This window comes from Rana temporaria, chromosome 6 (genome assembly GCF_905171775.1).
Source record: "Rana temporaria chromosome 6, aRanTem1.1, whole genome shotgun sequence".
Classification (NCBI taxonomy): domain Eukaryota; kingdom Metazoa; phylum Chordata; class Amphibia; order Anura; family Ranidae; genus Rana; species Rana temporaria.
Window position 1 is genome coordinate 206,578,786 of NC_053494.1, and position 27,081 is coordinate 206,605,866.

At 45.1% G+C, this 27,081-nt stretch overlaps 1 protein-coding gene across 1 annotated transcript in view; it reads right to left on the bottom strand.

The window, feature by feature from the left end:
* Nucleotides 1–1,434: 1,434 nt before the first annotated feature.
* The window catches only part of WNT10A (Wnt family member 10A), a 90,846-nt gene continuing 65,199 nt past the window's right edge, over nucleotides 1,435–27,081 (bottom strand). Inside the window, exons 3-4 of the mRNA XM_040358157.1 lie at nucleotides 24,184–24,557; nucleotides 1,435–2,357 (exon numbers count right to left, since the gene is read on the bottom strand). Of these exons, the coding sequence (XP_040214091.1) occupies nucleotides 1,881–2,357; nucleotides 24,184–24,557 (851 nt within the window). The 3' untranslated portion in view covers nucleotides 1,435–1,880. The remainder of the gene's footprint in view (nucleotides 2,358–24,183; nucleotides 24,558–27,081) is intronic.

Here is a 27,081-nt window from a genome sequence, read left to right on the forward strand (position 1 = left end):
CAGGGCCGATCCTAGGCAGGGTGCACAGGGTGCATTGCACCCAGGCGCCTGCAGAGGTGGGGGCGCCGAACATCTAACACAGACTCTCTAACAGAAGCCCCCTCTCCATCACAGAGGCCCCCCCTCCAGGTCCCAATAAAGTTCTCTGCTTCTCTTCCTGCATTTTGTTTATTGTTAAGAGATCATGTAAGGATCCCGGGGTAATGAAGACGTTGTGGGGGAGCATCTCTGTGGTTGAGTCATTGCCATAGAAACATTTGTAAAGGGGAAGAGTTCATAAAAATGACGACGCCCATGTGGGGGCGCCAAAAATATGTGGCCCTAGGATCAGCCCTGATCAGCAGCACCGCGTCCAGCCCTGCCCTCGCCCGTAGGCTGTTCTTTCTAATAACCTGTACCGAAGGAAAGTGCAAGGGGAGATAGAGCGGTGCTTTCCTCTCCAAGCACCGCTCTATCTCCCACTTTCATTCGGTGAGGGTTAATAGAAAGAACAGCCTAGGGGCGTGTTAGGGGACGGGGGTGAACGTGGTGTCCTGCCGATGAAGAGTTTAAAAAAAATCACCGCTCCGCCCAATACATTTTCTGGACCCAAAAAATTGCATCCGCTCATGCGTGATAAAGCAGCGGTGAAGTTGCGCAGGCACGGTAAAGCCCCGCGAACAGCTGTTTCATGACGTAGCCGCACCGGAAGTGACGCGGTCAAGACTTTTCATAAGTCCAGGATTTTTTTTAGAACACCGGCAGGCTGATTGTACCAATGTTGATCGATTAGCTTTGTACATTCAGCCTGCCCACACATGGTTCGAATCTCAACCAGGTCTCGCTGAACCGGCCGAGATTCGAACCGTCTATGGCCGGCTTAAAGTGGAGGTTCACCCAAAAAATACATTTTTAACATTAGATTGAGGCTCATTACGGGAAGCAGAATCGGGTGTTTTTTTTTAAATCAATGCAGTACTTACCGTTTTAGAGATAGATGTTCTCTGCCGCTTCCGGGTATGGGCGTTCCTATTTGATTGACAGCCTTCCGACCGTCGCATAAGGCGCGTCATGAGTTTCTGAAAGTAGCCGAACGTCGGTGCGCAGGCGCCGTATAGAGCCGCACCGACGTTCGGCAACTCGTGACGCGATGTATGCGACTGTCGGAAGGCTGTCAATCAAATAGGAACGCCCAGTCCCGCAGCCCATACCCGGAAGCGGCAGAGAACATCTATCTCTAAAACGGTAAGTACTGCATTGATTTAAAAAAAAAAACACCCGATTCTGCTTCCCGTAATTAGCCTCAATCTAATGTTACATTTTTTTTTTTCGGGTGAACCCCCGCTTTAAGAGTCCCCCCAATAAAAAGGCCAATTTAAGACTGATCTTGTCAACTATACACATCCCTAAAAATGAAAGGGGGGGTTACAGGTAATGAAAGCATGTCTTAACTTTTACATTTATTTATTAGGAGTTAAATTAATCTTTTTTTGCTTTGAAAAGTCCAATTTTTTTCATATTTTTGGATATGCAGTCCAGGCGTTGCTTCTAATTTTAAGTCCAATGTCTAAGTTCATTGATTTGTTTTTGACCTTGACGGTTTGAGCAGCCACAGTTGAGTTGTCACCAAGGCTCTGACAAGAGAACCTGTCACTTTGCCTTGAATTACAGAACCTCCTTATTCCTATTGGGCAACCAAAATCCGGTATGTGAAGAAGTGAACACGGGCAGTCAACGGTGCAATGTAGTCCCAGGCTAATCTATGAGGAAGACGGGAGATGCATGAGTTGAGGGCTGTAAGTCCCTGGAGTGATAATATTTATATTTCCCGTAGAGAACCTCATTGTTTTTTTTTTCATATAAAATCTTGGAAGCCGGGTAGTCCTCGTAGCGTCCGCTCTTTATTTACACACGCTCACCCACTCTGTGATGCGGCATTCTTCGCACACCACATAGCAGCACCAGTGGAACTTGCAGTTGCAGCGCTCGCTGCGCGTCTGCCGCAGGATGTTGTGGCCCCGGCCGCAGCAGAGGCTCTCGCAGTTGTCCATACCGGGGCTGGTTTTGTTGCATATCCGCCCTTGCGTCCCAGCCGAGTCCATATGCAGCTCCTGCTCGCAGAAGTCGGGCGACTTCTCGAAATACACCAAGTCATTCATGCTGGCTCGCCTCCGATACGGGGCCTGCGTCTGCTCCAGCTGGCCCAGCTGTCCATTGTTTCTGTTGTGGGGCCTTATAAGGGTGGCCACCGTGAACCTGTCCTTCAGAACGGAGCCAATCGCTCGAAACTCAGGGGTGACCTGCCAACAGGTCTTGAGCTGGCAGCTTCCTGAAGTACCATGGCATTTGCATTTCCGTTTCATGTTGTCCATCACAACCTAAGGAAGGTAAAAAAAAAAACTAGTTAAAGGATCACAAAACATAAAATATATTTAAAGCCAGCAATTTCTTTATATTTTGGAGTGTGGAGGGGTTGGACCTTTCTATCAGGTGTTATTTGCTGTCTGATCCCCGATGGGGATATTTCCCATCATTTCCTGTCCCAGAGACAAAACAGGAAGTTAAAGGAGACCTCTCCAAAGTGAGGAAAATCCCATCTGAGTCCCCAATAGAAGATTTCCCCTACCTGCAGTTCTAGTGACAATTCTAACATTTTGGATTTACCATCACATTTTGTCCCTATGATAATGATCACCAGGACAAAAAGAGAGAGTTAATCTCCCCAGCAGGGACATGGATGTCAATAAAAACATGACAGAGGTTTTCAACCTTCCCCATTTTTTCCAAAGGGAAAAAAATAATTGGCTTTTAACGTATAAGTGCAATGGCCACGGCGCATAGACGATATACATTCTTCTAGTAATGAAGGTTTTATGTAATACAAACACCTACATCTTCATAGCAGGTACGCTCCATTCCTTAAAGGGGTTGTAAAGGTACAATATTTTCCCTAAATAGCTTCCTTTACCTTAGTGCAGTCCTCCTTCACTCACCTCATCCTTCCATTTTGCTTTTAAATGTCCTTATTTCTTCTGAGAAATCCTCACTTCCTGTTCTTCTGTCTGTAACTCCACACAGTAAAGCAAGGCTTTCTTCCTGGTGTGGAGTGTCGTGCTCGCCCCCTCCCTTGGACGACAGGAGAGTCAGGACGCTAACTAACACACAGCTCCTTTCTCTATCTGCAACGTAGAGAGCGTCCTGACTCTCCTGTCATCCAAGGGAGGGGGCGAGCATGACACTCCATACCAGGGAGCAAGCCTCGCATTACTGTGTGGAGTTACAGACAGAAGAACAGGAATAAGAACAGGAAGTGAGGATTTCTCAGAAGAAATAAGGACATTTAAAAGCAAAATGGAAGGATGAGGTAAGTGAAGGAGGACTGCACTAAGGTAAAGGAAGCTATTTAGGAAAAAAAAAATTACCTTTACAACCCCTTTAACTCATCATACCATTCCTGCCCGATTCCAGATCCATGCTACAACCCTGCCTATAGGCCAGCTACTTATGAATTTCAGGAGCACATGAACCTTTCCTCCTCCAATCCAGTTCTGCAGCCTCAACCAATCACCAGGTCTGAACACTATCACATGGAGGCAAGCGGAAGGTGACATGTCAACCAGTATGCAAGTGTCAACTATAGCAAAGAGTGGATGATTGCATAGGCTCTATGGGGGTGCTGCCCTAGGCCCGACTAAACTCATGCACCCCCTAATTTAAATATGACCCACCCTTCCTGTCAAGGACACACCCCTTCCTATTTAAGACCCGCCCTGTCATCATACTACACGAGATTACCAGAGACTGCGGACATACTGCACGAGATTACCAGAGACTGCGGACATACTGCACAAGATTACCAGAGACTGCGGACATACTGCATGAGATTACCAGATACTGTGGACATACTGCATTAGATTACCAGATATTGCGGACATACTGCACGAGATTACCTGAGACTGCAGACATACTGCACAAGATTACCAGATACTGCGGACATACTGCACAAGATTACCAGATACTGCGGACATACTGCACAAGATTACCAGAGACTGCAGACATACTGCACAAGATTACCAGAGACTGCAGACATACTGCACGAGATTACCAGAGACTGCGGTCATACTGCACAAGATTTTTTTTAACCACTAGCCGACCAGCCACCGTCATTATACGGCGGCAGGTCGGCTCTCCTGGGCGAGAGCCCATAGCTATACGTCCGCTCTTCGAGCGGCCACTAGGGGGCTCGTGCGCGCCGCCCGCTCGCCCCCGACTCCCGTGCGTGTGCCCGGCGGGCGCGATCGCCGCCGGGCACACGCGATCGCTCGTTACAGAGCGGGGACCGGGAGCTGTGTGTGTAAACACACAGCTCCCGGTCCTGTCAGCGGGGGAAATGCTGATTTTCTGTTCATACAATGTATGAACAGAGGATCAGTGTTTCCCCTAGTGAGGCCACCCCCCCCCCCCACAGTAAGAACACACCCAGGCATACTTAACCCCTTCCCCACCCCCTAGTGTTAACCCCTTCACTGCCAGTGGCATTTTTATAGTAATCCAATGCATTTTTATAGCACTGATCGCTATAAAAATGCCAATGGTCCCAAAAATTTGTCAAAAGTGTCCGAAGTGTCCGCCATAATGTCGCAGTAACGAAAAAAAATCGCTGATCGCCGCCATTACTAGTAAAAAAAATATATTAATAAAAATGCCATAAAAATACCCCCTATTTTGTAAACGCTATAACTTTTGCGCAAACCAATCAATAAACGCTTATTGCGATTTTTTTTACGAAAAATATGTAGAAGAATACGTATCGGCCTAAACTAAGGAAAAAAATGTTTTTATATATATTTTTGGGGGATATTTATTACAGCAAAATGTAAAAATATTATTTTTTTTCAAAATTGTCGCTCTATTTTTGTTTATGGCGCAAAAAATAAAAATGTGATCAAATACCACCAAAAGAAAGCTCTATTTGTGGGAAAAAAAGGACGCCAATTTTGTTTGGGAGCCACATCGCACGACCGCGCAATTGTCAGTTAAAGCGTCGCAGTCCCGAATCGCAAAAAGTGCTCTGGTCTTTGACCAGCAATATGGTCCGGGGGTTAAGTAGTTAATGACTTGGCGAAGGGGGTGTGGGAGGCCGGCGCCCGGGCGCCCCTATGGACGTTTTTAACCACTTAAGGATCCGCTCACGTGTATATACGTAATTTTTTTAAAGCCGCTGCCACAACCGAGATATCCATCTTTCCTGTGAGCGGTCCTTTAAACGATAACGGTAGTCTCCGCGGCGGATTTGCCGCAAGATCACCGTTATCGGCAGCGGGAGAGGGGCCCCCCCGCCGAACACCCGCGCCCTTCGCCGCTTTCCGGAGCCGTCGGCAGCGGCGGAGGCGATCAGGTCCTGTCTCCTGCTCTGCTGGGATACGAGTGAGGGCAAGATGGCCCCCACCCGTCTCCATAGCATAGCAGAGCGGAAGCGAGGTCAAAACGTCACTTCCGCCCATGCTTCTAAAAGGCATATTTTCTTGTTATAATTTTTTCAAATGACAATTTTTTTTTTTCTTTGCATTTTAGTCTAAATATGAGATGTGAGGACTTTTGAGCCCAGATCTCATATTTAAGAGGACCTGTCATGCTTTTTTCTATTACAAGGAATGTTTACATTCCTTATAATAGGAATAAAAGTGACCCATTTTTTTTTTGTGTAAAAATTTATAAAATAAATAAAAATAAATAAGAAAACCCAAAAATTGTTTTTTTAAAGCGCCCTGTCCCGACGAGCTCGCACGCAGAAGCGAACGCATACGTGAGTAAAACACGCATATGAAAATGGTGTACAAACCACACAAGTGAGGTATCACCGCGATCGTTACAGTGAGAGCAATAATTCTAGCCCTAGACCTCCTCTGTAATTTAAAAGATGCAACCTACATAATTTTTTAAACGTCGCCTATGGAGATTTTTAAGGGTAAAAGTTTGACACCATTCCACGAGCGGGCGCAATTTTGAAGCGTGACATGTTGGGTATCATTTTATTCGACGTAACATTATCTTTCACAATATAAAAAAAAATTGGCCTAACTTTACTGTTGTCTTATTTTTTTTAAAAACACGGTGTGACAAAAAGTATTGCAATGACCGCCATTTTATTCTAGCAAAAAAAAGTGTTTTAATCTTGTAAACACCAAGTCTGAAAAACAGGCAAGGTCCTTAAGTGGTTAAAGGAGCAGTGATTTTAATGATGCTTAACCACTTAAGGACCGCCTTCTGCACATATACGTTGGCAGAATGGCACGGCTGGGCACAAGCACGTACCTGTACGTCCTCTTTGCCCAGCCGTGGGTCGCGCGCGCGTGGCGGGCACGTGCCCGCGACCCAGTCCGAAGCTCCGTGATCGCGGTCGTGGGAACCGATCGCCGCTGGAGTCCCGCGATCGGTACCCGGAGCTGAAGAACGAGGAGAGTCGTGTGTAAACACAGCTTCCCCGTTCTTCACTGTGGCGCTGTCATTGATCGTCTGTTCCCTGATATAGGGAAACACGATCAATGACGTCACACGTCCAGCCCCACCCCCTACAGTTAGAAACACATATGAGGTCACACTTAACCTCTTCAGCGCCCCCTTGTGGTTAACTCCTAAACTGCAATTGTCATTTTCACAGTAAACAATGCATTTTTATAGCATTTTTTGCTGTGAAAATGACAATTGTCCCAAAAATGTGTCAAAATTGTTCGAAGTGTCCGCCATAATGTCGCGGTCATGAAAAAAAAAATCGCTGATCGCCGCCATTAGTAGTAAAAAAAAAAATATTAATAAAAATGCAATAAAACTATTCCCTATTTTGTAAACACTATAAATTTTGCGCAAACCAATCGATAAACGCTTATTGCGATATTTTTTTACCAAAAATAGGTAGAAGAATACTTATCGGCCTAAACTGAGCAAAAAAAATATTTTTTTAGATATTTTTGAGGGATATTTATTATAGCAAAAAGGAAAACATATTGATTTTTTTTTCAAAATTGTCGCTCTATTTTTGTTTATAGCGCAAAAACTAAAAACCGCAGAGGTGATCAAATACCACCAAAAGAAAGCTCTATTTGTGGGGAAAAAAGGACGCCAATTTTGTTTGGGAGCCACGTCGCACGACCGCGCAATTGTCAGTTAAATCGACGCAGTGCCCAATCGCAAAAACTGGCCAGGTCCTTTACCTACATTTTGGTCCGGGTCTTAAGTGGTTAAAGTGAAATATTGCCCATTTATTATTTTAAAAAAAACTCACGTTCCAGCGCACGCATCCCAAAAACGACGGTTGTGAGGAAGATGCAAGCGTTGGGCCGAGTTCTAGAACAACACAGAAGTCTCCAGGTATACAGTCTCGTTACCAATAATACGTTATTGATGCCGGAGATTATCTAGGATTTCTCTACGCCGAGCAGTCAAAGTGAACTTGAAAGTGTCTCAGGTTTGTTTACACATCCATCCAGCGTATTTTTATTGAGCTGTCTCTCCGAGACCAAAGGGTTAACAGAATTTTTTTTGCAACAACTGTCAATATGAGTCCAGGCAAATAAAGGGGAGGCTTAAAGATTTATGGAAACAAGCCTGGAGCTAATTGGTATGAAAGCCAAAGCTCCTCTGACAAGTTGTTTTCTAACAAGACTTACGTGCCCCGCAGGTGAAGCGTGAGGTCGCAGGTAGGTCAAGGAGGAGAAGGGTGAAAGGTCAGAGCAGAGCTATGCACAGAGTCAGATACCTTTAGAGATGGTTGTAATATTGGGAAGCTTTTCCCAGTCTTGATCGTAAGAAAAAAAATATTGTAAAGAATAACAATTTTATAGTGCGCAATATCTAAAATTAAAGGGTCACTAAAGGCAAACGTTTTTTTTTTTTTAACCACTTAAGCCCCGGACCATTTTGTTGCTAAATGCCCAGGCCAGGTTTTGCGATTCGGCACTGCGTCGCTTTAACAGACAATTGCGTGGTCGTGCGACGTGGCTCCCAAACAAAATTGGCGTCCTTTTTCCCCCACAAATAGAGCTTTCATTTGGCGGTATTTGATCACCTCTGCGGTTTTTATTTTTTGCGCTATAAACAAAAATAGAGCGTCAATTTTGAAAAAAATGCAATATTTTTTACTTTTTGCTATAATAAATATCCCCCAAAAACATATATAAAAATGTTTTTTTTTCCTCAGTTTAGGCCGATACGTATTCTTCTACCTATTTTTGGTAAAAAAACTCGCAATAAGCGTTTATCGCTTGGTTTGCGCAAAATTTATAGCGTTTACAAAATAGGGGATAGTTTTATTTATTTATTTATTTTTTACTACTTATGGCGGCGATCAGCGATTTTTTTCGTGACTGCGACATTATGGCGGACACTTCGGACAATTTTGACACATTTTTGGGACCATTGTCATTTTCACAGCAAAAAATGCATTAAAAATACATTGTTTACTGTGAAAATGACTATTGCAGTTTGGGAGTTACCCACAAGGGGGCGCTGAAGGGGTTAAGTGTGACCTCATCTGTGTTTCTAACTGTAGGGGGGCGGGGCTGTAGGTCTGACGTCATTGATTGTGATTCCCTATATTAGGGAACACATGATCGAAGACGACGTTCTTCAGCTCCGATCAACATTCAGGCGTGAATTCAGCCTCAAGCGAGGTACAGTCGTATGCAAAAGTTTGGGAACCCCTGACAATTTCCATGATTGTCATTTATAAATATTTGGGTGTTTGGATCAGCAATTTCATTTTGATCTATCAAATAACTGAAGGACACAGTAATATTTCAGTAGTGAAATTAGGTTTATTGGATTAACAGAACATGTGCAATATGCATCAAATGAAATTAGACAGGTGCATAAATTTGGGCACCCTTGTCACTTTGTTGATTTGAATACCCATAACTACTTAGCACTGATTAATTGGAACACACAATTGGTTTGGTGAGCTCATTAACCACTTAAGGACCGCCTAACGCCGATATACGTCGGCAGAATGGCACGGCTGGGCACAAGCATGTACCTGTATGTCCTCTTTAAGTGCCCAGCCGTGGGTCACGCGAGTGCCTGTGACCCGTTCCGAAGCTCCGCGGCCATGGGACCCGCATACCTGATCGCCACCAGAGTCCCGCGATCGGTCACAGGAGCTGAAGAAGGGGGAGAGTTGTGTGTAAACACACCTTCCCCGTTCTTCACAGTGGCACTGTCATTGATCGTTTGTTCCTTGATATAGGGAAAGGCGATCAATGACATCACACGTCCAGCCCCGACCCCCTACAGTTAGAAACACATATGAGGTCACACATAACCCCTTCAGCGCCCCCTAGTGGTTAGCTCCCAAACTGCAATTGTAATTTTCACAGTAAACAATGCATTTTTATAGCACTTTTTGCTGTGAAAATGACAATGGTCCCAAAAATGTGTCCAAATTGTCCGAAGTGTCCGCCATAATGTTGCAGTCACGAAAAAAATCACTGATCGCCGCCATTAGTAGTAAAAAAAAATGGTTAATAAAAATACAATAAAACTATCCCCTATTTTGTAAACGCTATAAATTTTGCGCAAACCAATCGATAAACGCTTATTGCGATTTTTTTTACCAAAAATATGTAGAAGAATACGTATCGGGCTAAACTGAGGAAATTTTTTTTTTTATATATATATTTTTGGGGGATATTTATTATGGCACCAAAAGAAAGCTCTATATGTGGGAAAAAAAGGACGCAAATTTTGTTTGGGAGTCACGTCGCACGACCGCGCAATTGTCAGTTAAAGTGACGCAGTGCCGAATCGCAAAAAGGGGCCAGGTCCTTTACCTGCATAAAGGTCTGGCAGTGAAGCCGGAGCGCTTCACTTCCTGGTTCTCTCACCGAGGATGGCGGGGGGGGCAGCAGAGTGATGATCGATCGCTCGTCCTCTGCTCCGGACATCGCTGGACTCCAGGACAGGTAAGTGTCCTCATATTAAAAGTCAGCAGCTGCAGTATTTGTAGCTGCTGGCTTTTAATATTTTTTTTCCAGGGGACATCCGCTCTCATGCCGCGTACACACGATCATTTTTCGGCATGAAAAAAACCCGTTGTTTTTAAAAACGTCATTTAAAATGATCGTGTGTGGGTTGCACATCGTTTTCCAGTTGTGTCTGACCCATTTCATCAGACGAACCGATCGTGTGTGGGCCCCATCGTTTTTTTTACCCATCTGTGAAAAAACTTAGGGCCAGATTCACGTAGAATTGCGGCGGCGTAACATAACGTAGATACGTTACACCGCCGCAAGTTTTCATCGCAAGTGCCTGATTCACAGAGCACTTGCAATGAAAACTACGCCGGCGGCCTCCGGTGTAAGCTCGCGTAATTTAAATGGGCGTCTGCCATTTAAATTAGGCGCGCTCCCGCGCCGGACCTACTGCGCATGCTCCGTTTTGAAATTCCCGCCGTGCTTTGCGCGCCGTGATGTCATTTTTTCGAACGGCGACGCTCGTAGCGTAATTCCGTATTCCCGGGCTGAACGCAAACGACGTTAATTTTTACATTTCGACACGGGAACGACGGCCATACTTTATAGAGCAATACGATTGCTGTGTAAAGTTAAGGCACCAAAAACGACGACTAACTTTGCGACGGGAAACTAGACTAGCGGCGACGTAGCGAACGCGAAAATCCGTCGTGAATCGCCGTAACTCCTAATTTGCATACCCGACGCTGGTTTACGACGCAAACTCCCCCCAGCGGCGGCCGCGGTACTGCATCCTAAGATCCGACAGTGTAAAACAATTACACCTGTCGGATCTTATGGATATCTATGCCGCATAGATACTCTGAGAGATACTCCGTCGTATCTCTGCTGTGAATCTGGCCCTTAGAACCTGTTTGAAAATTATCTGATGGTTAAAAAAACGATAGAAAAAAAACGATCGTCTGTGGGGAAATCCATCGGTTAAAAATCAACGCATGCTCAGAATCAATTTGACGCATGCTCGGAAGCATTGAATATAATTTTTCTCAGCACGTCGTTGTGTTTTACGTCACCGCGTTCTGACACGATCGTTTTTTATAACCGATGGTGTGTAGGCAAGACTGATGAAAGTCAGCTTCATCGGATATCTGATGAAAAAAATCCATCAGACCGTTTTCATCGGATGAACCGATCGTGTGTACAGGGCATTATGGTTCATGTGGTTTGCAGTTGGTAAAGTCCATTCATTCTAAAATCAAATGGTAAAAACAATCGAAATTTCCAACTACTTTTGAACAACATTTGAATTTACTGAGAATCTTCCTACAAATTTTTATCTGAAGTTCTTTTAGGGTACAAACAGCTTAAAGGTGGAAGTTTGGTCATTGGAGATTATTCTTCCTGCTGGGGATATATTGATACATTTATTACATAGGATTCCTATGAATGATCCTGTAGAATGGGAATTGAAAGGGGAGAGCCGTTTAGGCCCCCCTTTCCTCATGGGATCATGGCATCAGGTCTAGTTAAGGCAGGGATGGACTGGCCATTGGGACTACAGGGAGTTTCCCGGTGGGCCGGATGGCTCAGTGGGCCAGATTCAATGACAGCGGACCGCCGCCCCCCTCCGCTCCTCTGTGTCCCCCCCCCCCCCCCGGTACATGCGGCGGTCTTTTCTTCCGTGGGAGCGATCTGGGATGAGGGGGCGGCTATTCGTTTCTAGCCGCCCCCTCGCGATCGCTCCCCGGAGCTGAAGAACGGGGAGAGACGTATGTAAACACGGCTTCCCCGTGCTTCACTGTGGCGGCGCATCGATCGAGTGATCCGTTTTATAGGGAGACTCGATCAATGACGTCAGTCCTACAGCCACACCCCCCTACAGTTGTAAACACACACTAGGTGAACCCTAACTCCTACAGCGCCCCCTGTGGTTAACTCCCAAACTTCAACTGTCATTTTCACAATAAACAATGCAATTTAAATGCATTTTTTGCTGTGAAAATGACAATGGTCCCAAAAATGTGTCAAAATTGTCCGAAGTGTCCGCCATAATGTCGCAGTCACGGAAAAATTGCTGATCGCCGCCATTAGTAGTAAACAAATAATAATTCATAAAAATGCAATAAAACTATCCCCTATTTTGTAAACGCTAAAAATGTTGCGCAAACCAATCGATAAACTATTATTGCGATTTTTTTTACCAAAAATAGGTAGAAGAATACGTATCGGCCTAAACTGAGGAATAAAATAAATTTTATATATGTTTTTGGGGGATATTTATTATAGCAAAAAGTAAAAGATATTGCATTTTTTTGTAAATTGTCGCTCTATTTTTGTTTATAGCGCAAAAAATAAAAACCGCAGAGGTGATCAAATACCACCAAAAGAAAGCTCTATTTGTGGGAAAAAAGGACGTCAATTTTGTTTGGGAGCCACGTCGCACGTCCGCGCAATTGTCAGTTAAAGCGTTGCAGTGCCGAATCGCAAAACCTGGCCTGGGCCTTTAGCTGCATTTTGGGTTCGGGGCTTAAGTGGTTAAGGGACAGTGGAGTCTGGGTCAGCACCAGTTCCGGCCTGAAGACTACAGGAGGACTCCCCGCACTACCCCCCCCCCCCACTTTTTTTGTCGTGGCTGATTCATGTGGTGGCTCACTTCGGTTGCAACTGAAGGGGAGGTTTAAGTGAAAGTTGATTAAAATACGGTATCAGCTCAAGTCTAAGTGGCTAGGCTGAATATGGTAATTTGTGAGACATTTTGGTTAGATTTGGTTTATATGCAAAAGTTGATGTGATAAGTTATAGTTTGAAACCAATGAATCAGGCCGTGGCCAATACCATTCCAAACTAATAAAAATTTTGGGCCAGATTCACATAGAAGAGCGGCGGCGTAACGTATCGTAGATACGCTACACCGCCGCAATTTTTCATCGCAAGTGCCTGATTCACCAAGCACTTGCAATGAAAACCTACGCCGTCGGCCTCCGGCGCAAGGCGGGCCAATTTAAATGGGCGTGTGCCATTTAAATTAGGCGCGCTCCCGCGCCGGACCTACCGCGCATGCTCCGTTTCCGAACTCCCGTCGTGCATTGCACGCCGTGACGTAATTTTTTCGAACGGCGACGCGCGTAGCGTAATTCTGTATTCCCGGACGGCTTACGCAAACGACGTTAAATTTTGAATTTCGACGCGGGAACGACGGCCATACTTTAGACAGCAATACACTTGCTGACTAAAGTTAGGGCACCAAAAAGGACGACTAACTTTGCGACGGGAAACTAGACTAGCGGCGACGTAGCGAACGCGAAAAACCGTCGTGGATCCGCCGTAACTCCTAATTTGCATACCCGACGCTGGTTTACGGCGCAAACTCCCCCCAGCGGCGGCCGCGGTACTGCATCCTAAGATCCAACAGTGTAAAACAATTACACATGTCGGATCTTATGGATATCTATGCGTAACTGATTCTATGAATTAGCCGCATAGATAGAAACAGAGATACGACGGTGTATCAGGAGATATGCCGTCGTATCTCCACTGTGAATCTGGCCCAATGTGACTAATGTTAAAATAAAAATTTAAATAAAGTTATTTTTTGATAAATCAATATAGTGGGTTGTTTTATTTCTCTATGCATGATGTATGGTTTTGCATGATGCCTATGATCGCATATTGTGATACTTCTCAACCCAACGAATGTTTCCAATCTGACCCAACAAAGGCCGGGATGTCTAGGCATTGCAATTATACGGCACAACTAATAAACAGAGCCGTATCCTTCTACACAAGAAGATCAGCGCGCCCCGGGCTCTGGATCCCACACACACACAAACACCCTCTTCCTGCAGATACGCCCTCCAAACAATGGCACAACATTGTCCTCCATGGAGTTTACACAATCATGGGCACGCTTGTCATGTGATTGACACTGTTTAGCAGATCAAAGGCCATTGTCTAATGTTTTCCAAGTGTTTTTCTGGTCGTCAAGATGGACCATTGTCATGTTGTGGCAGACCAGGAAGTCGTTTGTCAGTTTCTACGTATGTGTCCATGTAGAGTTAATGGAAGGCAGAGGGAACGCGCGTGCGTTATTATTTCTTCAATGGCAAATGCACAACAGCTGAATACACAGGCGGTACTCCCGGAGAGGAGCTTGTGATCTGAGGAAAGTCATACATATCATCCACAAAGGAACAAAGTGACACTAAGCTCTGGATTCAAAATAAAAGATTATTTTCAAATATATATTGATAAAAGGACACTTAACCCCTCGGGTCCCCTGCCGACACAATTCTGTGTTTCCCTTTTGCCCCGTTATAGCAGTGATCTCTAGCAATCTTCTGTAATATGTCTCCAGTCTATGACTGTCTCCGGAAGCATGTCCCTTCAGTCTACAATCATCACTCCTATAGCATGTTTCTGAAAGTCTCCTGCAAGGTGTATGTAGTCTCTGACCACCCCTTGTATTATGTCTGCAGTCCCGACCATCCCTTGTATCATGTCTGCAGTCCCAGACCATCTCCTGTATTGTGTCTGCAGTCCCAGACCATCCCTTGTATTATGTCTGCAGTCCCAGACCATCCCTTGTATTATGTCTGCAGTTTTTGACCATCCTCTGTATTGTGTCTGCAGTCTCTGACCATTTCTTATATCACGTCTGCAGTCTCTGACCATTTCTTGTATCATGTCTGCAGTCTCTGACCATTTCTTGTATCATGTCTGCAGTCTCTGACCATCTCTTCCATCATATCCTCAGTCTTTGACCATCTCTTGTATCATGTCTGCAGTCTTTGACCATCTCCTTTATCATGTCCACAGTCTCTGACCATGTCTTCTATCATATCCTCAGTCTTTGACCATCTCTTGTATCATGTCTGCAGTCTTTGACCATCTCCTTTATTGTGTCTGCAGTCTCTGACCATTTCTTGTATCATGTCTGCAGTCTCTGATCATCTCTTGTTTCATGTCTGCAGTCTGACCATCACCTGTATTGCCATCTCCTGAATTGTGTCTGCAGTCTCTGACCCTCTCCTGTATCATGTCTGCCGTCTCTTGGATTGTGTCTGCAGTCTCTGATTATTTTTTGTATAATGTCTGCAGTCAATGACCATCTCTTCTATTCTGTCTGCAGTCTCTGACCATTTCTTGTATCATGTCTGCAGTCTCTGACCATCTCTTCTATTGTGTCTGCAGTCTCTGACCATCTCTTGTATCATGTCTGTAGTCTCTGAACATCTCTTGTATCATGTCTTCAGTCTCTGACCATCCTTGCATCATGTCTGTAGTCTCTGACAATCTTTTATATCATGCATGTAGTCTTTGACTATATTCTGGGAGGCATTTTTCGAAAGAACACCAACAATTGGAGCTGTCAAAAAAAAACAGCCTGGACAATGTTTAGCAACAACATTGCTCAGCCGGAATATAAAAAGAAACATTGTTTCTTTTTCTATCTTTCTGGTTTTCTTCATCTACAGATCAAAGGAATGAATTTCCATCTGCAGATGAAGTTAGTTAAAAGAAACCTGTCAAGTAAAAATAATCACTGTTTATTAAATGTTTCTCTGTTTCATTTCTTATTACCCCTTAAAGCGGAGGTTCACCCAAAAAATAAATCTTTAACATTACATTCAGCCGAGTTGTCCTAAAGACAATCGGCTTTTTTTTTTAAATTTTGCCAGGGACAGTCCCGCATTTTGCAGGTCTGTCCCGGGCACATTCATTCCAGTACAATACAGTATCCCGGAATGAAACTGACACAGCCACCCCCCCGGGCCAATCTGATGCCCCCAAAAAAGGCCGCCACATCACTGCTTTACTCACTGACAGTACTTGTCCTGGCCGTGAATGTCTGGAGGAGCACAGTCCCCGCCCCCTGCTTGTGATTGGAGAAATCATAAATCCCGCCTCTTGCATCCAATCACTGTGCTGTAATTCGTTACAGGACAAGCTGATTTTTGGGAAGGAAGGGTGTCCCTGAATGGTAGTTTGGAAATGTGGTCACCCTAGCAAGGCCTAACTAACTAGTAAGGAAAACGTAGAAAAATGTAATAAAACAAATGTCACTGTAAAAATATTAAAGTGGAGGTTCCCCCTAAAAAAAAATTCTAACAATACATTGAGAAGACTGCTTACACTGCAGGTATGCTGTTTTTTTTTTTTTTTTTCGTACATACCTCGTTATCGCCGTTTCATCCCTCGGCTTCCGGGTATGATTCTTGCTGGACCTAGTTGATTGACGTTCCTCCGACCGGCGCATACTGCGCGTCACGACTTTCCGACAGAAGCCAAACGTCATTGCGCAGGCGCCGTATAGAGTCGGCTCTATACGGCGCCTGCGCAGCGACGTTTGGCTTCTTTCGGAAAGTCGTCAAGTATGCGTCGGTCGGAGGAACGTCAATCAACTAGGAACGCCCAGACCCACAAGAATCATACCTGGAAGCCGAGGGATGAAACGGCGATATCGAGGTATGTACGGAAAAAAAACAGCATACCCGCAGTGTAATCCGTCTTCTCAATGTATTGTTAGAATTTTTTTTTAGGGGGAACCTCCACTTTAACTTAACCCTACCTTAAAAGTGGAAAGCGGCTGTCAGTAGGTCAGTGGATGGTATCGTTAGGGCAGAGGACGATGTCAGTTGGTAGAGCTGTGGACTGTGTCATTAGGGCACAGATCGGTGTCAGTAAGGGCAGTGGACAGTGACAATCTTTTTTTTTAATTATTTTATTTTAATTAATTATTTTACAATTGTATTACTTTTTACAATCATGTTTTATTTTTATACATTTCTTTTACGTGCGCGGTTGGGGGCTTTGGTGAAATATCAGGGGCCTACCAGTGTTGCCAACCTACCAGATTGAAATTTACTGGCACAACACCCGAAATTTACTGGCACAGCCACGTTTTTACTGGCATTTCACAAAAGTTACTAAATTACATTTTTAGATGCACATTTCAGTATTTAGGCTACAAACAAGTACTCTAGGCAAATAGCAATGTGATTTAAAGAAATCTATGCATTAAGGTGAAAAAACATCGGATGCTGCCACCCCCCGAGCCCCCGTTATACTTACCTGACCCCTCGAAAGTCCCGCGCGGTCTCGAGATCCTCTTCGCCGCTCAGCCTGGCCGCTGATTGGCTAGAGCAGATGGATTGAGAGCAGCGCAGCCATTGGCTGATGTCATCACCGGGTCTCAACTGCTCAAGATGTCTGTGGATTACAGTGGGGGGAGATGTCTGTGGATTACAGTGGGGGAGATGTCTGTGGATATTACAGTGGGGAGATGTCTGTGGATATTACAGTGGGGGATATGTCTGTGGATATTACAGTGGGGAGATGTCTGTGGATATTACAGGGGGGGAGATGTCTGTGGATATTACAGTGGGGGGAGATGTCTGTGGATATTACAGTGGGGGAGATGTCTGTGGATATTACAGTGGGGGGAGATGTCTGTGGATATTACAGTGGGGGAGATGTCTGTGGATATTACAGTGGGGGAGATGTCTGTGGATATTACAGTGGGGGATATGTCTGTGGATATTACAGTGGGGAGATGTCTGTGGATATTACAGTGGGGGGATGTCTGTGGATATTACAGTGGGGGATATGTCTGTGGATATTACAGTGGGGAGATGTCTGTGGATATTACAGTGGGGGGATGTCTGTGGATATTACAGTGGGGGAGATGTCTGTGGATATTACAGTGGGGGAGATGTCTGTGGATATTACAGTGGGGGAGATGTCTGTGGATTACAGTGGGGGAGATGTCTGTGGATATTACCGTGGGGAGATGTCTGTGGATATTACAGTGGGGGAGATGTCTGTGGATATTACAGTGGGGCAGATGTCTGTGGATATTACAGGGGGGGAGATGTCTGTGGATATTACAGTGGGGGAGATATCTGTGGATATTACAGTGGGGAGATGTCTGTGGGTATTACAGTCGGGAGATGTCTGTGGAAATTACAGTGGGGGATATGTCTGTGGATATTACAGTGGGGGAGATGTCTGTAGATATTACAGTGGGGGAGATGTCTGTGGATATTACAGTGGGGGAGATGTCTGTGGATATTACAGGGGGAGATGTCTGTGGATATTACAGTGGGGAGATGTCTGTGGATATTACAGTGGGGAGATGTCTGTGGATATTACAGGGGGGAGATGTCTGTGGATATTACGGTGGGGAGATGTCTGTGGATATTACAGTGGGGAGATATCTGTGGATATTACGGTGGGGAGATGTCTGGATATTACAGTGGGGAGATGTCTGTGGATATTACAGTGGGGAGATGTCTGTGGATATTACAGTGGGGAGATGTCTGTGGATATTACAGTGGGGAGATGTCTGTGGATATTACAGTGGGGGAGATGTCTGTGGATTACAGTGGGGGTGATGTCTGTGGATATTACAGTGGGGCAGATGTCTGTGGATATTACAGTGGGGAGATGTCTGTGGATATTACAGTGGGGGAGATGTCTGTGGATATTACAGTGGGGAGATGTCTGTGGATTACAGTGGGGGAGATGTCTGTGGATATTACAGTGGGGAGATGTCTGTGGATTACAGTGGGGGATATGTCTGTGGATATTACAGTGGGGGGATGTCTGTGGATATTACAGTGGGGGAGATGTCTGTGGATATTACAGTGGGGGAGATGTCTGTGGATATTACAGTGGGGGAGATGTCTGTGGATATTACAGGGGGGGAGATGTCTGTGGATATTACAGTGGGGGAGATGTCTGTGGATTACAGTGGGGGGAGATATCTGTGGATATTACGGTGGGGAGATGTCTGGATATTACAGTGGGGAGATGTCTGTGGATATTACAGTGGGGGAGATGTCTGTGGATATTACAGTGGGGGAGATGTCTGTGGATATTACAGTGGAGAGATGTCTGTGGATATTACAGTGGGGGAGATGTCTGTGGATATTACAGTGGGGGAGATGTCTGTGGATATTACAGTGGGGGAGATGTCTGTGGATATTACAGTGGGGGAGATGTCTGTGGATATTACAGTGGGGAGATGTCTGTGGATATTACAGTGGGGGGAGATGTCTGTGGATATTACGGTGGGGGTGATATATGGTGGTGATCCAGAAAAATGTATGTGCGTTATAATTAATCGAAATTAGTCGATTTAAAAAAATCGATTAGTCGAACACGAAATTTTTAATCAGTAACAGCCCTAATAAAAAGACTTGATAGAAAATATAAAAGAAATAAATAAGCATGTACTGGGAGAACTTTCTTGAGCAGATTTGTTTTTCTTTTTCTCCATGGAAGCCCCCAGCAAGTGTCAACCCCTGCAGGTGAGTCCTGATCCATGATTTACAACAGTAGCTCGTACAGGTGGTTTAGATAATTACAGACGATCATCATTAACATCAAACACGGCACGAGAGAGCAACAAAGAAGTTGCCGTACTTCTGAGAAGATCAGAGGCTTAGCCGAGAAACCTTCCCCACCCAACTCCAGAGAAGGACCGATGGAGGAGATGAGAGGCAGAAGGGAATAATCCAGCTGAGCCTTAGAAGGGTCAGGATCAGATAAAACATCCACAGACTAAACAGGCTGGAGGAGCACGGCACACACACAGGTGGAGGCTCAGCCCTGCATAAAGTCATCCCTTTGTTTACTACAAAATAAAATTCTGTCCCGTAGAGTAGACGTGAAATCCTATACTGTACCTACTCAACACTTACCCAATAGTGAGAGCTTCAACATAAATCAACGCTCTACACCAGCCTTATTTAACCTTTTTAACACAAGAGGAACCCATGAAATGACGTTCCGGCTTCATGGAACCAATTTTTTATAGCTACAACTAGGGTTGTCCCGATACCACTTTTTTGAGACCGAGTACAAGTACCGATACTTTTTTTTCAAGTACTCGCCGATACCGAATACCGATACTTTTTTTTAATGTCATGTGACAGTGGCGGTATTTTTTTTATGTTTTTTTTACATTTTTTTTTTTTTACAGTGATTTTTTTTGGGGGGGGGGGGGGTTGAATTGTCAGTGTGTGTGTGTTTTTTTTTTATTTACATTTATTTTTAAAAATATTTATTGCAATATTTTTTTTTTTATCTGCCCTGTTGGGGGTCTTTGGTGAGATATATCAGGGGTCTTAAAAGACCTCTGAAATCTCGCCTTTAAGACAGAGAAAGGGACTAAGGACACAGATTCCCCAGTCCCTTTCTCTGCAGCCTCAGCTGAAATGAATGGAGGGAAGATCCTCTCCATTCATAAACTGAAGCATCGTAAACACAGGTTACAATGCTCAGTTATATGAATGGACAGAGTCAGTAATCACTGTCCATTCGGAAAAGGTAGGATTTAGCGGCTCCTACCTCCGCTCTCCATCCTCACAAATTGAGGGGGGAGAGCGGCACGGACGGGGGGAGAGAAGAGCGTCACGGACGGGGGGGAGAGAAGAGCGACACGGACGGGGGGGGGGGGGGGAGAATGGCCGCACTGACAGGGGGAGAGAAGAGCGGCACGGAGCGGGGGGGGGAGAATGGCCGCACTGACAGGGGGAGAGAAGAGCGGCACGGAGCGGGGGGGGGGGCGGGAGGAAAGACTGTACGGAGTACGGGGGGGAGGAAAGGCTGCACGGAGCACGGGAGGGGAGGAAAGACTGCACGGAGTACGGGGGGGAGGAAAGGCTGCACGGAGTACAGGGGGAGGAAAGACTGCACGGAGCACGGGAGGGGAGGAAAGACTGCACGGAGCACGGGAGGGGAGGAAAGACTGCACGGAGCACTGGGGGAGGAAAGACTGCACGGAGCACGGGGGAGAAGACTTGCAACTCCCCTGCCTGCCCAGGTATCGGCTGAGGCATCGGAGCATTTCCCCCGAGTACAAGTACTCAGGGAAATGCTCGGTATCGGTACCGATACCGATACTAGTATTGATATCGGGACATCCCTAGCTACAACCCATAATACAGAAGCATGATAATCAGTGGGAAGAGTGCTCCTTATATTTGTGGTCAATTGTAAGAATCCCACTGACCACATTCATGTTAGTGGTTACTTATGTCAGATTCACTTTTGGTCAAGGAACCCCAAGCAACCTTTTGAGGAACCCTATGGCTCCATGGAACCCCCAGTTGAGAAAGGCTGCTCTATACATATAAAATACACTTTTACCAGCATATTCTGACCACAGCACATATTAGGCCTCGTACACACGACCGAGAAACTGGACAGAATCCATCAAGAAACTTGGTGGCAGAGCTTTTTTGCCGAGGAAAACGATCGTGTGTGCGTTTTTCATCGAGGAAACTGTCGAGGAACTCGACAAGGAAAAAAGTTCTCTTTTTCCTCGACGGGAGTCTCAATTTCCTCATCGTGTTCCCCGTCGGGCTGGTTTTCTATGAGAAACTCGAGCGTGTGTATGCTAAGAAACCCGCGCATGCTCAGAATAAAGTATGAGACAAGAGTAAAAGTAGCATTTGTAATGGAGATAACACATATTTCACGCTGTAACAGACTTAAAAGTGCAAATTGTCTCTTACCAAACTTTCACTTAACACGCAGTAACATGAGATTAGCAAAAGCAGCCCCAAGGGTTGTGCCTAGGGTTGCCCCCTCATCCCTTTAAAAGCGAAAACATATTAATTACGCAGGTTCTCTGGCTGATTAAGGTGCTGCTAATTAAACTCACTTGGTGCCTTATCGACATTAAATTAGCCCCAGAACCTGTTCGGGTTTAAAGGGATGAGGCGGCAACCCTAGTTGTGCCAGTGGAATCGCACTTCCCCTGCCATTGTATGTGTTGTACATCACCGCGTTTGAGAACTGTTTCTTGACTGTGTGTACGCAAAGCAAGCTTGTCGAGTTCCTCGACAAGCCTAACAAGGAACTCGTCGAGGAAAACGATGTGTCTTTTCCGACGAGTTCCTCGGTCGTGTGTACGAGGCCGTAGAGTTCTTCCACACTCTATATCCAAAAAACATAAAAGATTCATTCATAGTCTGACCAGTAGACATCATCAAAATATAATTATACCCTATCCATAGAACACTACACCCTCCAACATGGCCGACCACTGGACATGACCATAATACAATTCTATTACACTCTATACATAGAACACTACACTCCCAACATGACCGACCACTGGACATGACCATAATACAATTTTATTACACTCTATACATAGAACACTACACTCCCAACATGACCAACCACTGGACATGACCATCATACAATTCTATTACTATCTATACATAGAACACTACACTCCCAACATGACCAACCACTGGACATGACCATAATACAATTCTATTACTATCTATACATAGAACACTACACTCCCAACATGACCCACCACTGGACATGACCATAATACAATTTTATTACACTCTATACATAGAACACTACACCCTCCAACATGACCGACCACTGGACATGATTATCATACAATTCTATTACACTCTATACATAGAACACTACACTCCCAACATGGCCGACCACTGGACATGACCATCATACAATTCTATTACACTCTATGCATAGAACACTACACCCTCCAACGTGACCCACCACTGGACATGACCATAATACAATTCTATTACACTCTATGCATAGAAAACTACACCCTCCAACATTACCTACCACTGGACATGACCATAATACAATTCTATTACACTCTATGCATAGAACACTACACCCCCCAACATGACCGACCACTGGACATGACCATAATGCAATTCTATTACTCTCTATACATAGAACACTACACCCTCCAACATGACCCACCACTGGACATGACCATCATACAATTCTATTACACTCTATACATAGAACACTACACTCCCAACATGACCCACCACTGGACATGACCATCATACAATTCTATTACACTCTATACATAGAACACTACACTCCCAACATGACCCACCACTGGACATGACCATAATACAATTCTATTACACTCTATACATAGAACACTACACCCTCCAACATGACCCACCACTGGACATGACCATAATACAATTCTATTACACTCTATGCATAGAACACTACACCCCCAACATGACCCACCACTGGACATGACCATAATACAATTCTATTACACTCTATGCATAGAAGACTACACCCTCCAACGTGACCCACCGCGCCTGGACATAACCATAATACAATTCTATTACACTCCATACATAGAAGACTACACCCTCCAACGTGACCCACCGCTGGACATGATCATACTACAATTCTATTACACTCTATTCATAGAACACTACACTCCCAACATGACCGACCAATGGACATGACCATAATACAATTCTATTACACTCTATGCATAGAACACTACACTTCCAACATGACCAACCACTGGACATGACCATAATACAATTCTATTACACTCTATACATAGAACACTACACCCTCCAACGTGACCCACCGCGCCTGGACATAACCATAATACAATTCTATTACACTCTATGCATAGAAGACTACACCCTCCAACGTGACCCACCGCTGGACATGATCATACTACAATTCTATTACACTCTATTCATAGAACACTACACTCCCAACATGACCGACCAATGGACATGACCATAATACAATTCTATTACACTCTATACATAGAACGCTACACCCTCCAACATGACCGACCACTGGACATGATTATCATACAATTCTATTACACTCTATACATAGAACACTACACTCCCAACATGGCCGACCACTGGACATGACCATCATACAATTCTATTACACTCTATACATAGAACACTACACTCCCAACATGACCCACCACTGGACATGACCATCATACAATTTTATTACACTCTATACATAGAACACTACACTCCCAACATGGCCGACCACTGGACATGACCATCATACAATTCTATTACACTCTATACATAGAACGCTACACCCTCCAACATGACCCACCACTGGACATGACCATCATACAATTCTATTACACTCTATACATAGAACACTACACTCCCAACATGGCCGACCACTGGACATAACCATCATACAATTCTATTTGAACAGATATGCCCATATATACACTGTCATTTTAGTAATAAACTTACCTTTAATAACAGTATCAGAGCAGGAGGTCGCGGGCTACATCAGAGGGCTCCGCGGGCCACATGTGGCCCCCGGGCCACTGGTTGGGCACCCCTGTGTTAGGAGGACTTGTGCAAATTTGGTCATTGACAATTGTGCATCAGAAATGTAAAAAAAAATGTGCGTATTTATTTACCTGCCTTCCCACTCTGTTGTTATGGAGCCTCATGCGGGCGTGTATGTCTCTGTAAAGTTCCCGAGAATCCAAGAAGTCTTTGGAAAACTTCTCCCCGTATTCCACATCGGGGCTGCAGCCTCCCCATTCCCAGGAGTCCTGTGGCCCCGGAACGTCAGCAGGCATGTGTTCCATTACACCATGGACCATCCCCTTCCCCCGATTCATTGCTTCCATCTGCAACCTGTGCAGCTTAGCTTTGAATGCATCTTCATCCCCTCTCCTCTTCTCATCACAACCGCAAGACTTCAGCTTGCCCATGGCACAAGCGTTGGACACCGCATGGACCACTCCAGCTGCCGCGATAGCATAGGCGTAGGCGCTCTCCCGGAATCCTGCAGGGAATAAGGATGATACATCTAAATTCTGACAATTATTTCAGTCTAGAAAAGATTCCTGTTAAGGATAAAGGGCCAGATCCAACTAGGGAGTATGCCGGCGTATCTACTGATACGCCGGCGTACTTTCAAATTACCTGCGTCGTATCTTTAGTTTGAATCCTCAAACCAAGATACGACGGCTTCTGGGTTCGATCCGACAGGCGTACAGCTTCGTACGCCTTCGGATCGTAGGTGCAATACTTTGGCGCCCGCTGGGTGGAGTTTGCGTCGTTTTCCGCGACGGGTATGCAAATGAGCTTTTTCTGACGATCCACGAACGTACGTGCGGCTGTCGCATTCTCTTACGTCTCTGGTCGACTTTTTCCGGCGTATAGTTAAAGCTGCTATTTTGCAGCGTATAGATAGACTTGCCATGTTAAAGTATGGCCGTCGTTCCCGCGTCAAAATTTGATTTTTTTTTTTTTTTTTGCGTAAGTCGTCCGTGAATAGGGATGGACGTAAGTCACTTCTAAGTTCAAAAAATGACGTCGTTGCGACGTCATTTCGCGCAAAGCACGGCGGGAAATTTCGAAACGGAGCATGCGAAGTTCAATCGGCGCGGGGACGCGCTTCATTTAAATGAATCACGCCCCCTACCCGCCGATTTGAATTCCGCCGCGAGAAATACACTACGCCTCCGTAACTTACGGCGCGAAATCTTTGAGGATTTGAAAGTACGCCAGGTAAGGTACGGCGGCGTAGCGTATCTCTGATACGCAACGCAAGTGTAAATGTCTGTGGATATGGCCCAAAGTTTATAAAACAACATATATACAGGTGCATTCCAAAAAATGTGAATATCATCAAAAAAAATTCAGTAATTTAATAAATGAAAGTCATATATTATATAGATTCGTTACACACAGAGTGATATATTTCAAGCATTTCTTTCTTTTAATTTTGATGATTATGGTTTACAGAGAGTGAAAACCAGTGGCGGCTGGTGCTCAAAATGTTTGTGGGGCGCAAATAAACTTGAAAAAAAAAACATCAATTACAGCCACTGTGCCCATCAATTGCCACCACTGTGCCATCAAAAGCAGCCACTGTGCCATCAATTGACGTCACTGTGCCATCAAATGCAGCCACTGTGCCCATAAATTTCCACCACTGTGCCATCAAACGTAGCTACTGTGCCCATCAATTGCCACCACTGTGCCATCAAAAGCAGCCACTGTGCCATCAATTGATGTCACTGTGCCATCAAATGCAGCCACTGTGCCCATAAATCTCCGCCACTGTACCATCAAACGCAGCTACTGTATCCATCAATTGCCGTTACTATGCCCATCAACTGCTGCCAATGTGCCCACCATATGCTGCCACTATGCATCCCCCACCTGGCACTTACCTTGTCTCGGTGGGGCAGTGGGTCATGGTGGCGATGTCCTCCACACTCCTCGATGTCTTCTCCCGTCGTGCGATATGATTGGACGCCTGATAGGCGGCGTTGTAAAGCAGATTGTGAGTTCCTACAAGCTAGGAACCACGATCTGTCAATTCCTCCAGTCACTTCCATCCCCCACACAGTTAGAACACACGCTAGGGAACACAGTTAACCCCTTGATCGCTCCCTAGTGTTAACCCCTTCCCTACCAGTGACATTTACACAGTAATCAGTGCATTTTTACATCACTGATCGCTGTATAAGTGCCAATGGTTCCCAAAGCATCCGATGTGTCCGCCATAATGTCGCAGCCCCGATAAAAAAATGTGCAGATTACCGCCATTACTAGTAAAAAAAAAATAAATCCCATAAATCTATCCCCTATTAATTTTGTAGACGCTATAACTTTTGCGCAAACCAATCAATATACGCTTTTTGCGATTTTTATTACCAAAAATATGTAGAAGAATACGTATCGGCCTAAACTAAGGAAAACAAAATGGGCCAGATTCAGGTAGGGAGTGCGTATCCTATTTTCGCTACGCCTCCGCAACTTTGACAGGCAAGTGCATTATTCACAAAGCACTTGCTCCGTAAGTTGCGGCGGCGTAGCGTAAATTGGCTGGCGTAAGCCCGCCTAATTCAAATGTGTAAGATGTGGGCGTGTTTTGTGTAAAATCATCGCGACCCCACGTAAATGACGCTTTTTACGAATGGCGCATGCGCTGTCCGTGAACATATCCCAGTGCGCATGCTCCAAATTAAGCCGCAAATAGTCAATGCTTTCGACGTGAACGTAAATTACGCACAGCCCTATTCGCGAACGACTTACGCAAATGACGTAATCGACGGAAAATTCAACGCTGGCCCGACGTCCATACTTAACATTGGCTACGCCTCATATAGCAGGGGTTACTTTACGCCGGAAAAAGCCTTACGTAAACGGCGTATCTGTACTGCGACGGCCGGGCGTACGTTTGTGAATAGGCGTATCTAGCTGATTTACATATTCTAGGCGTAAATCAGCGTACACGCCCCTAGCGGCCAGCGTAAATATGCAGTTAAGATACGACGGCGTAGGAGACTTACGCC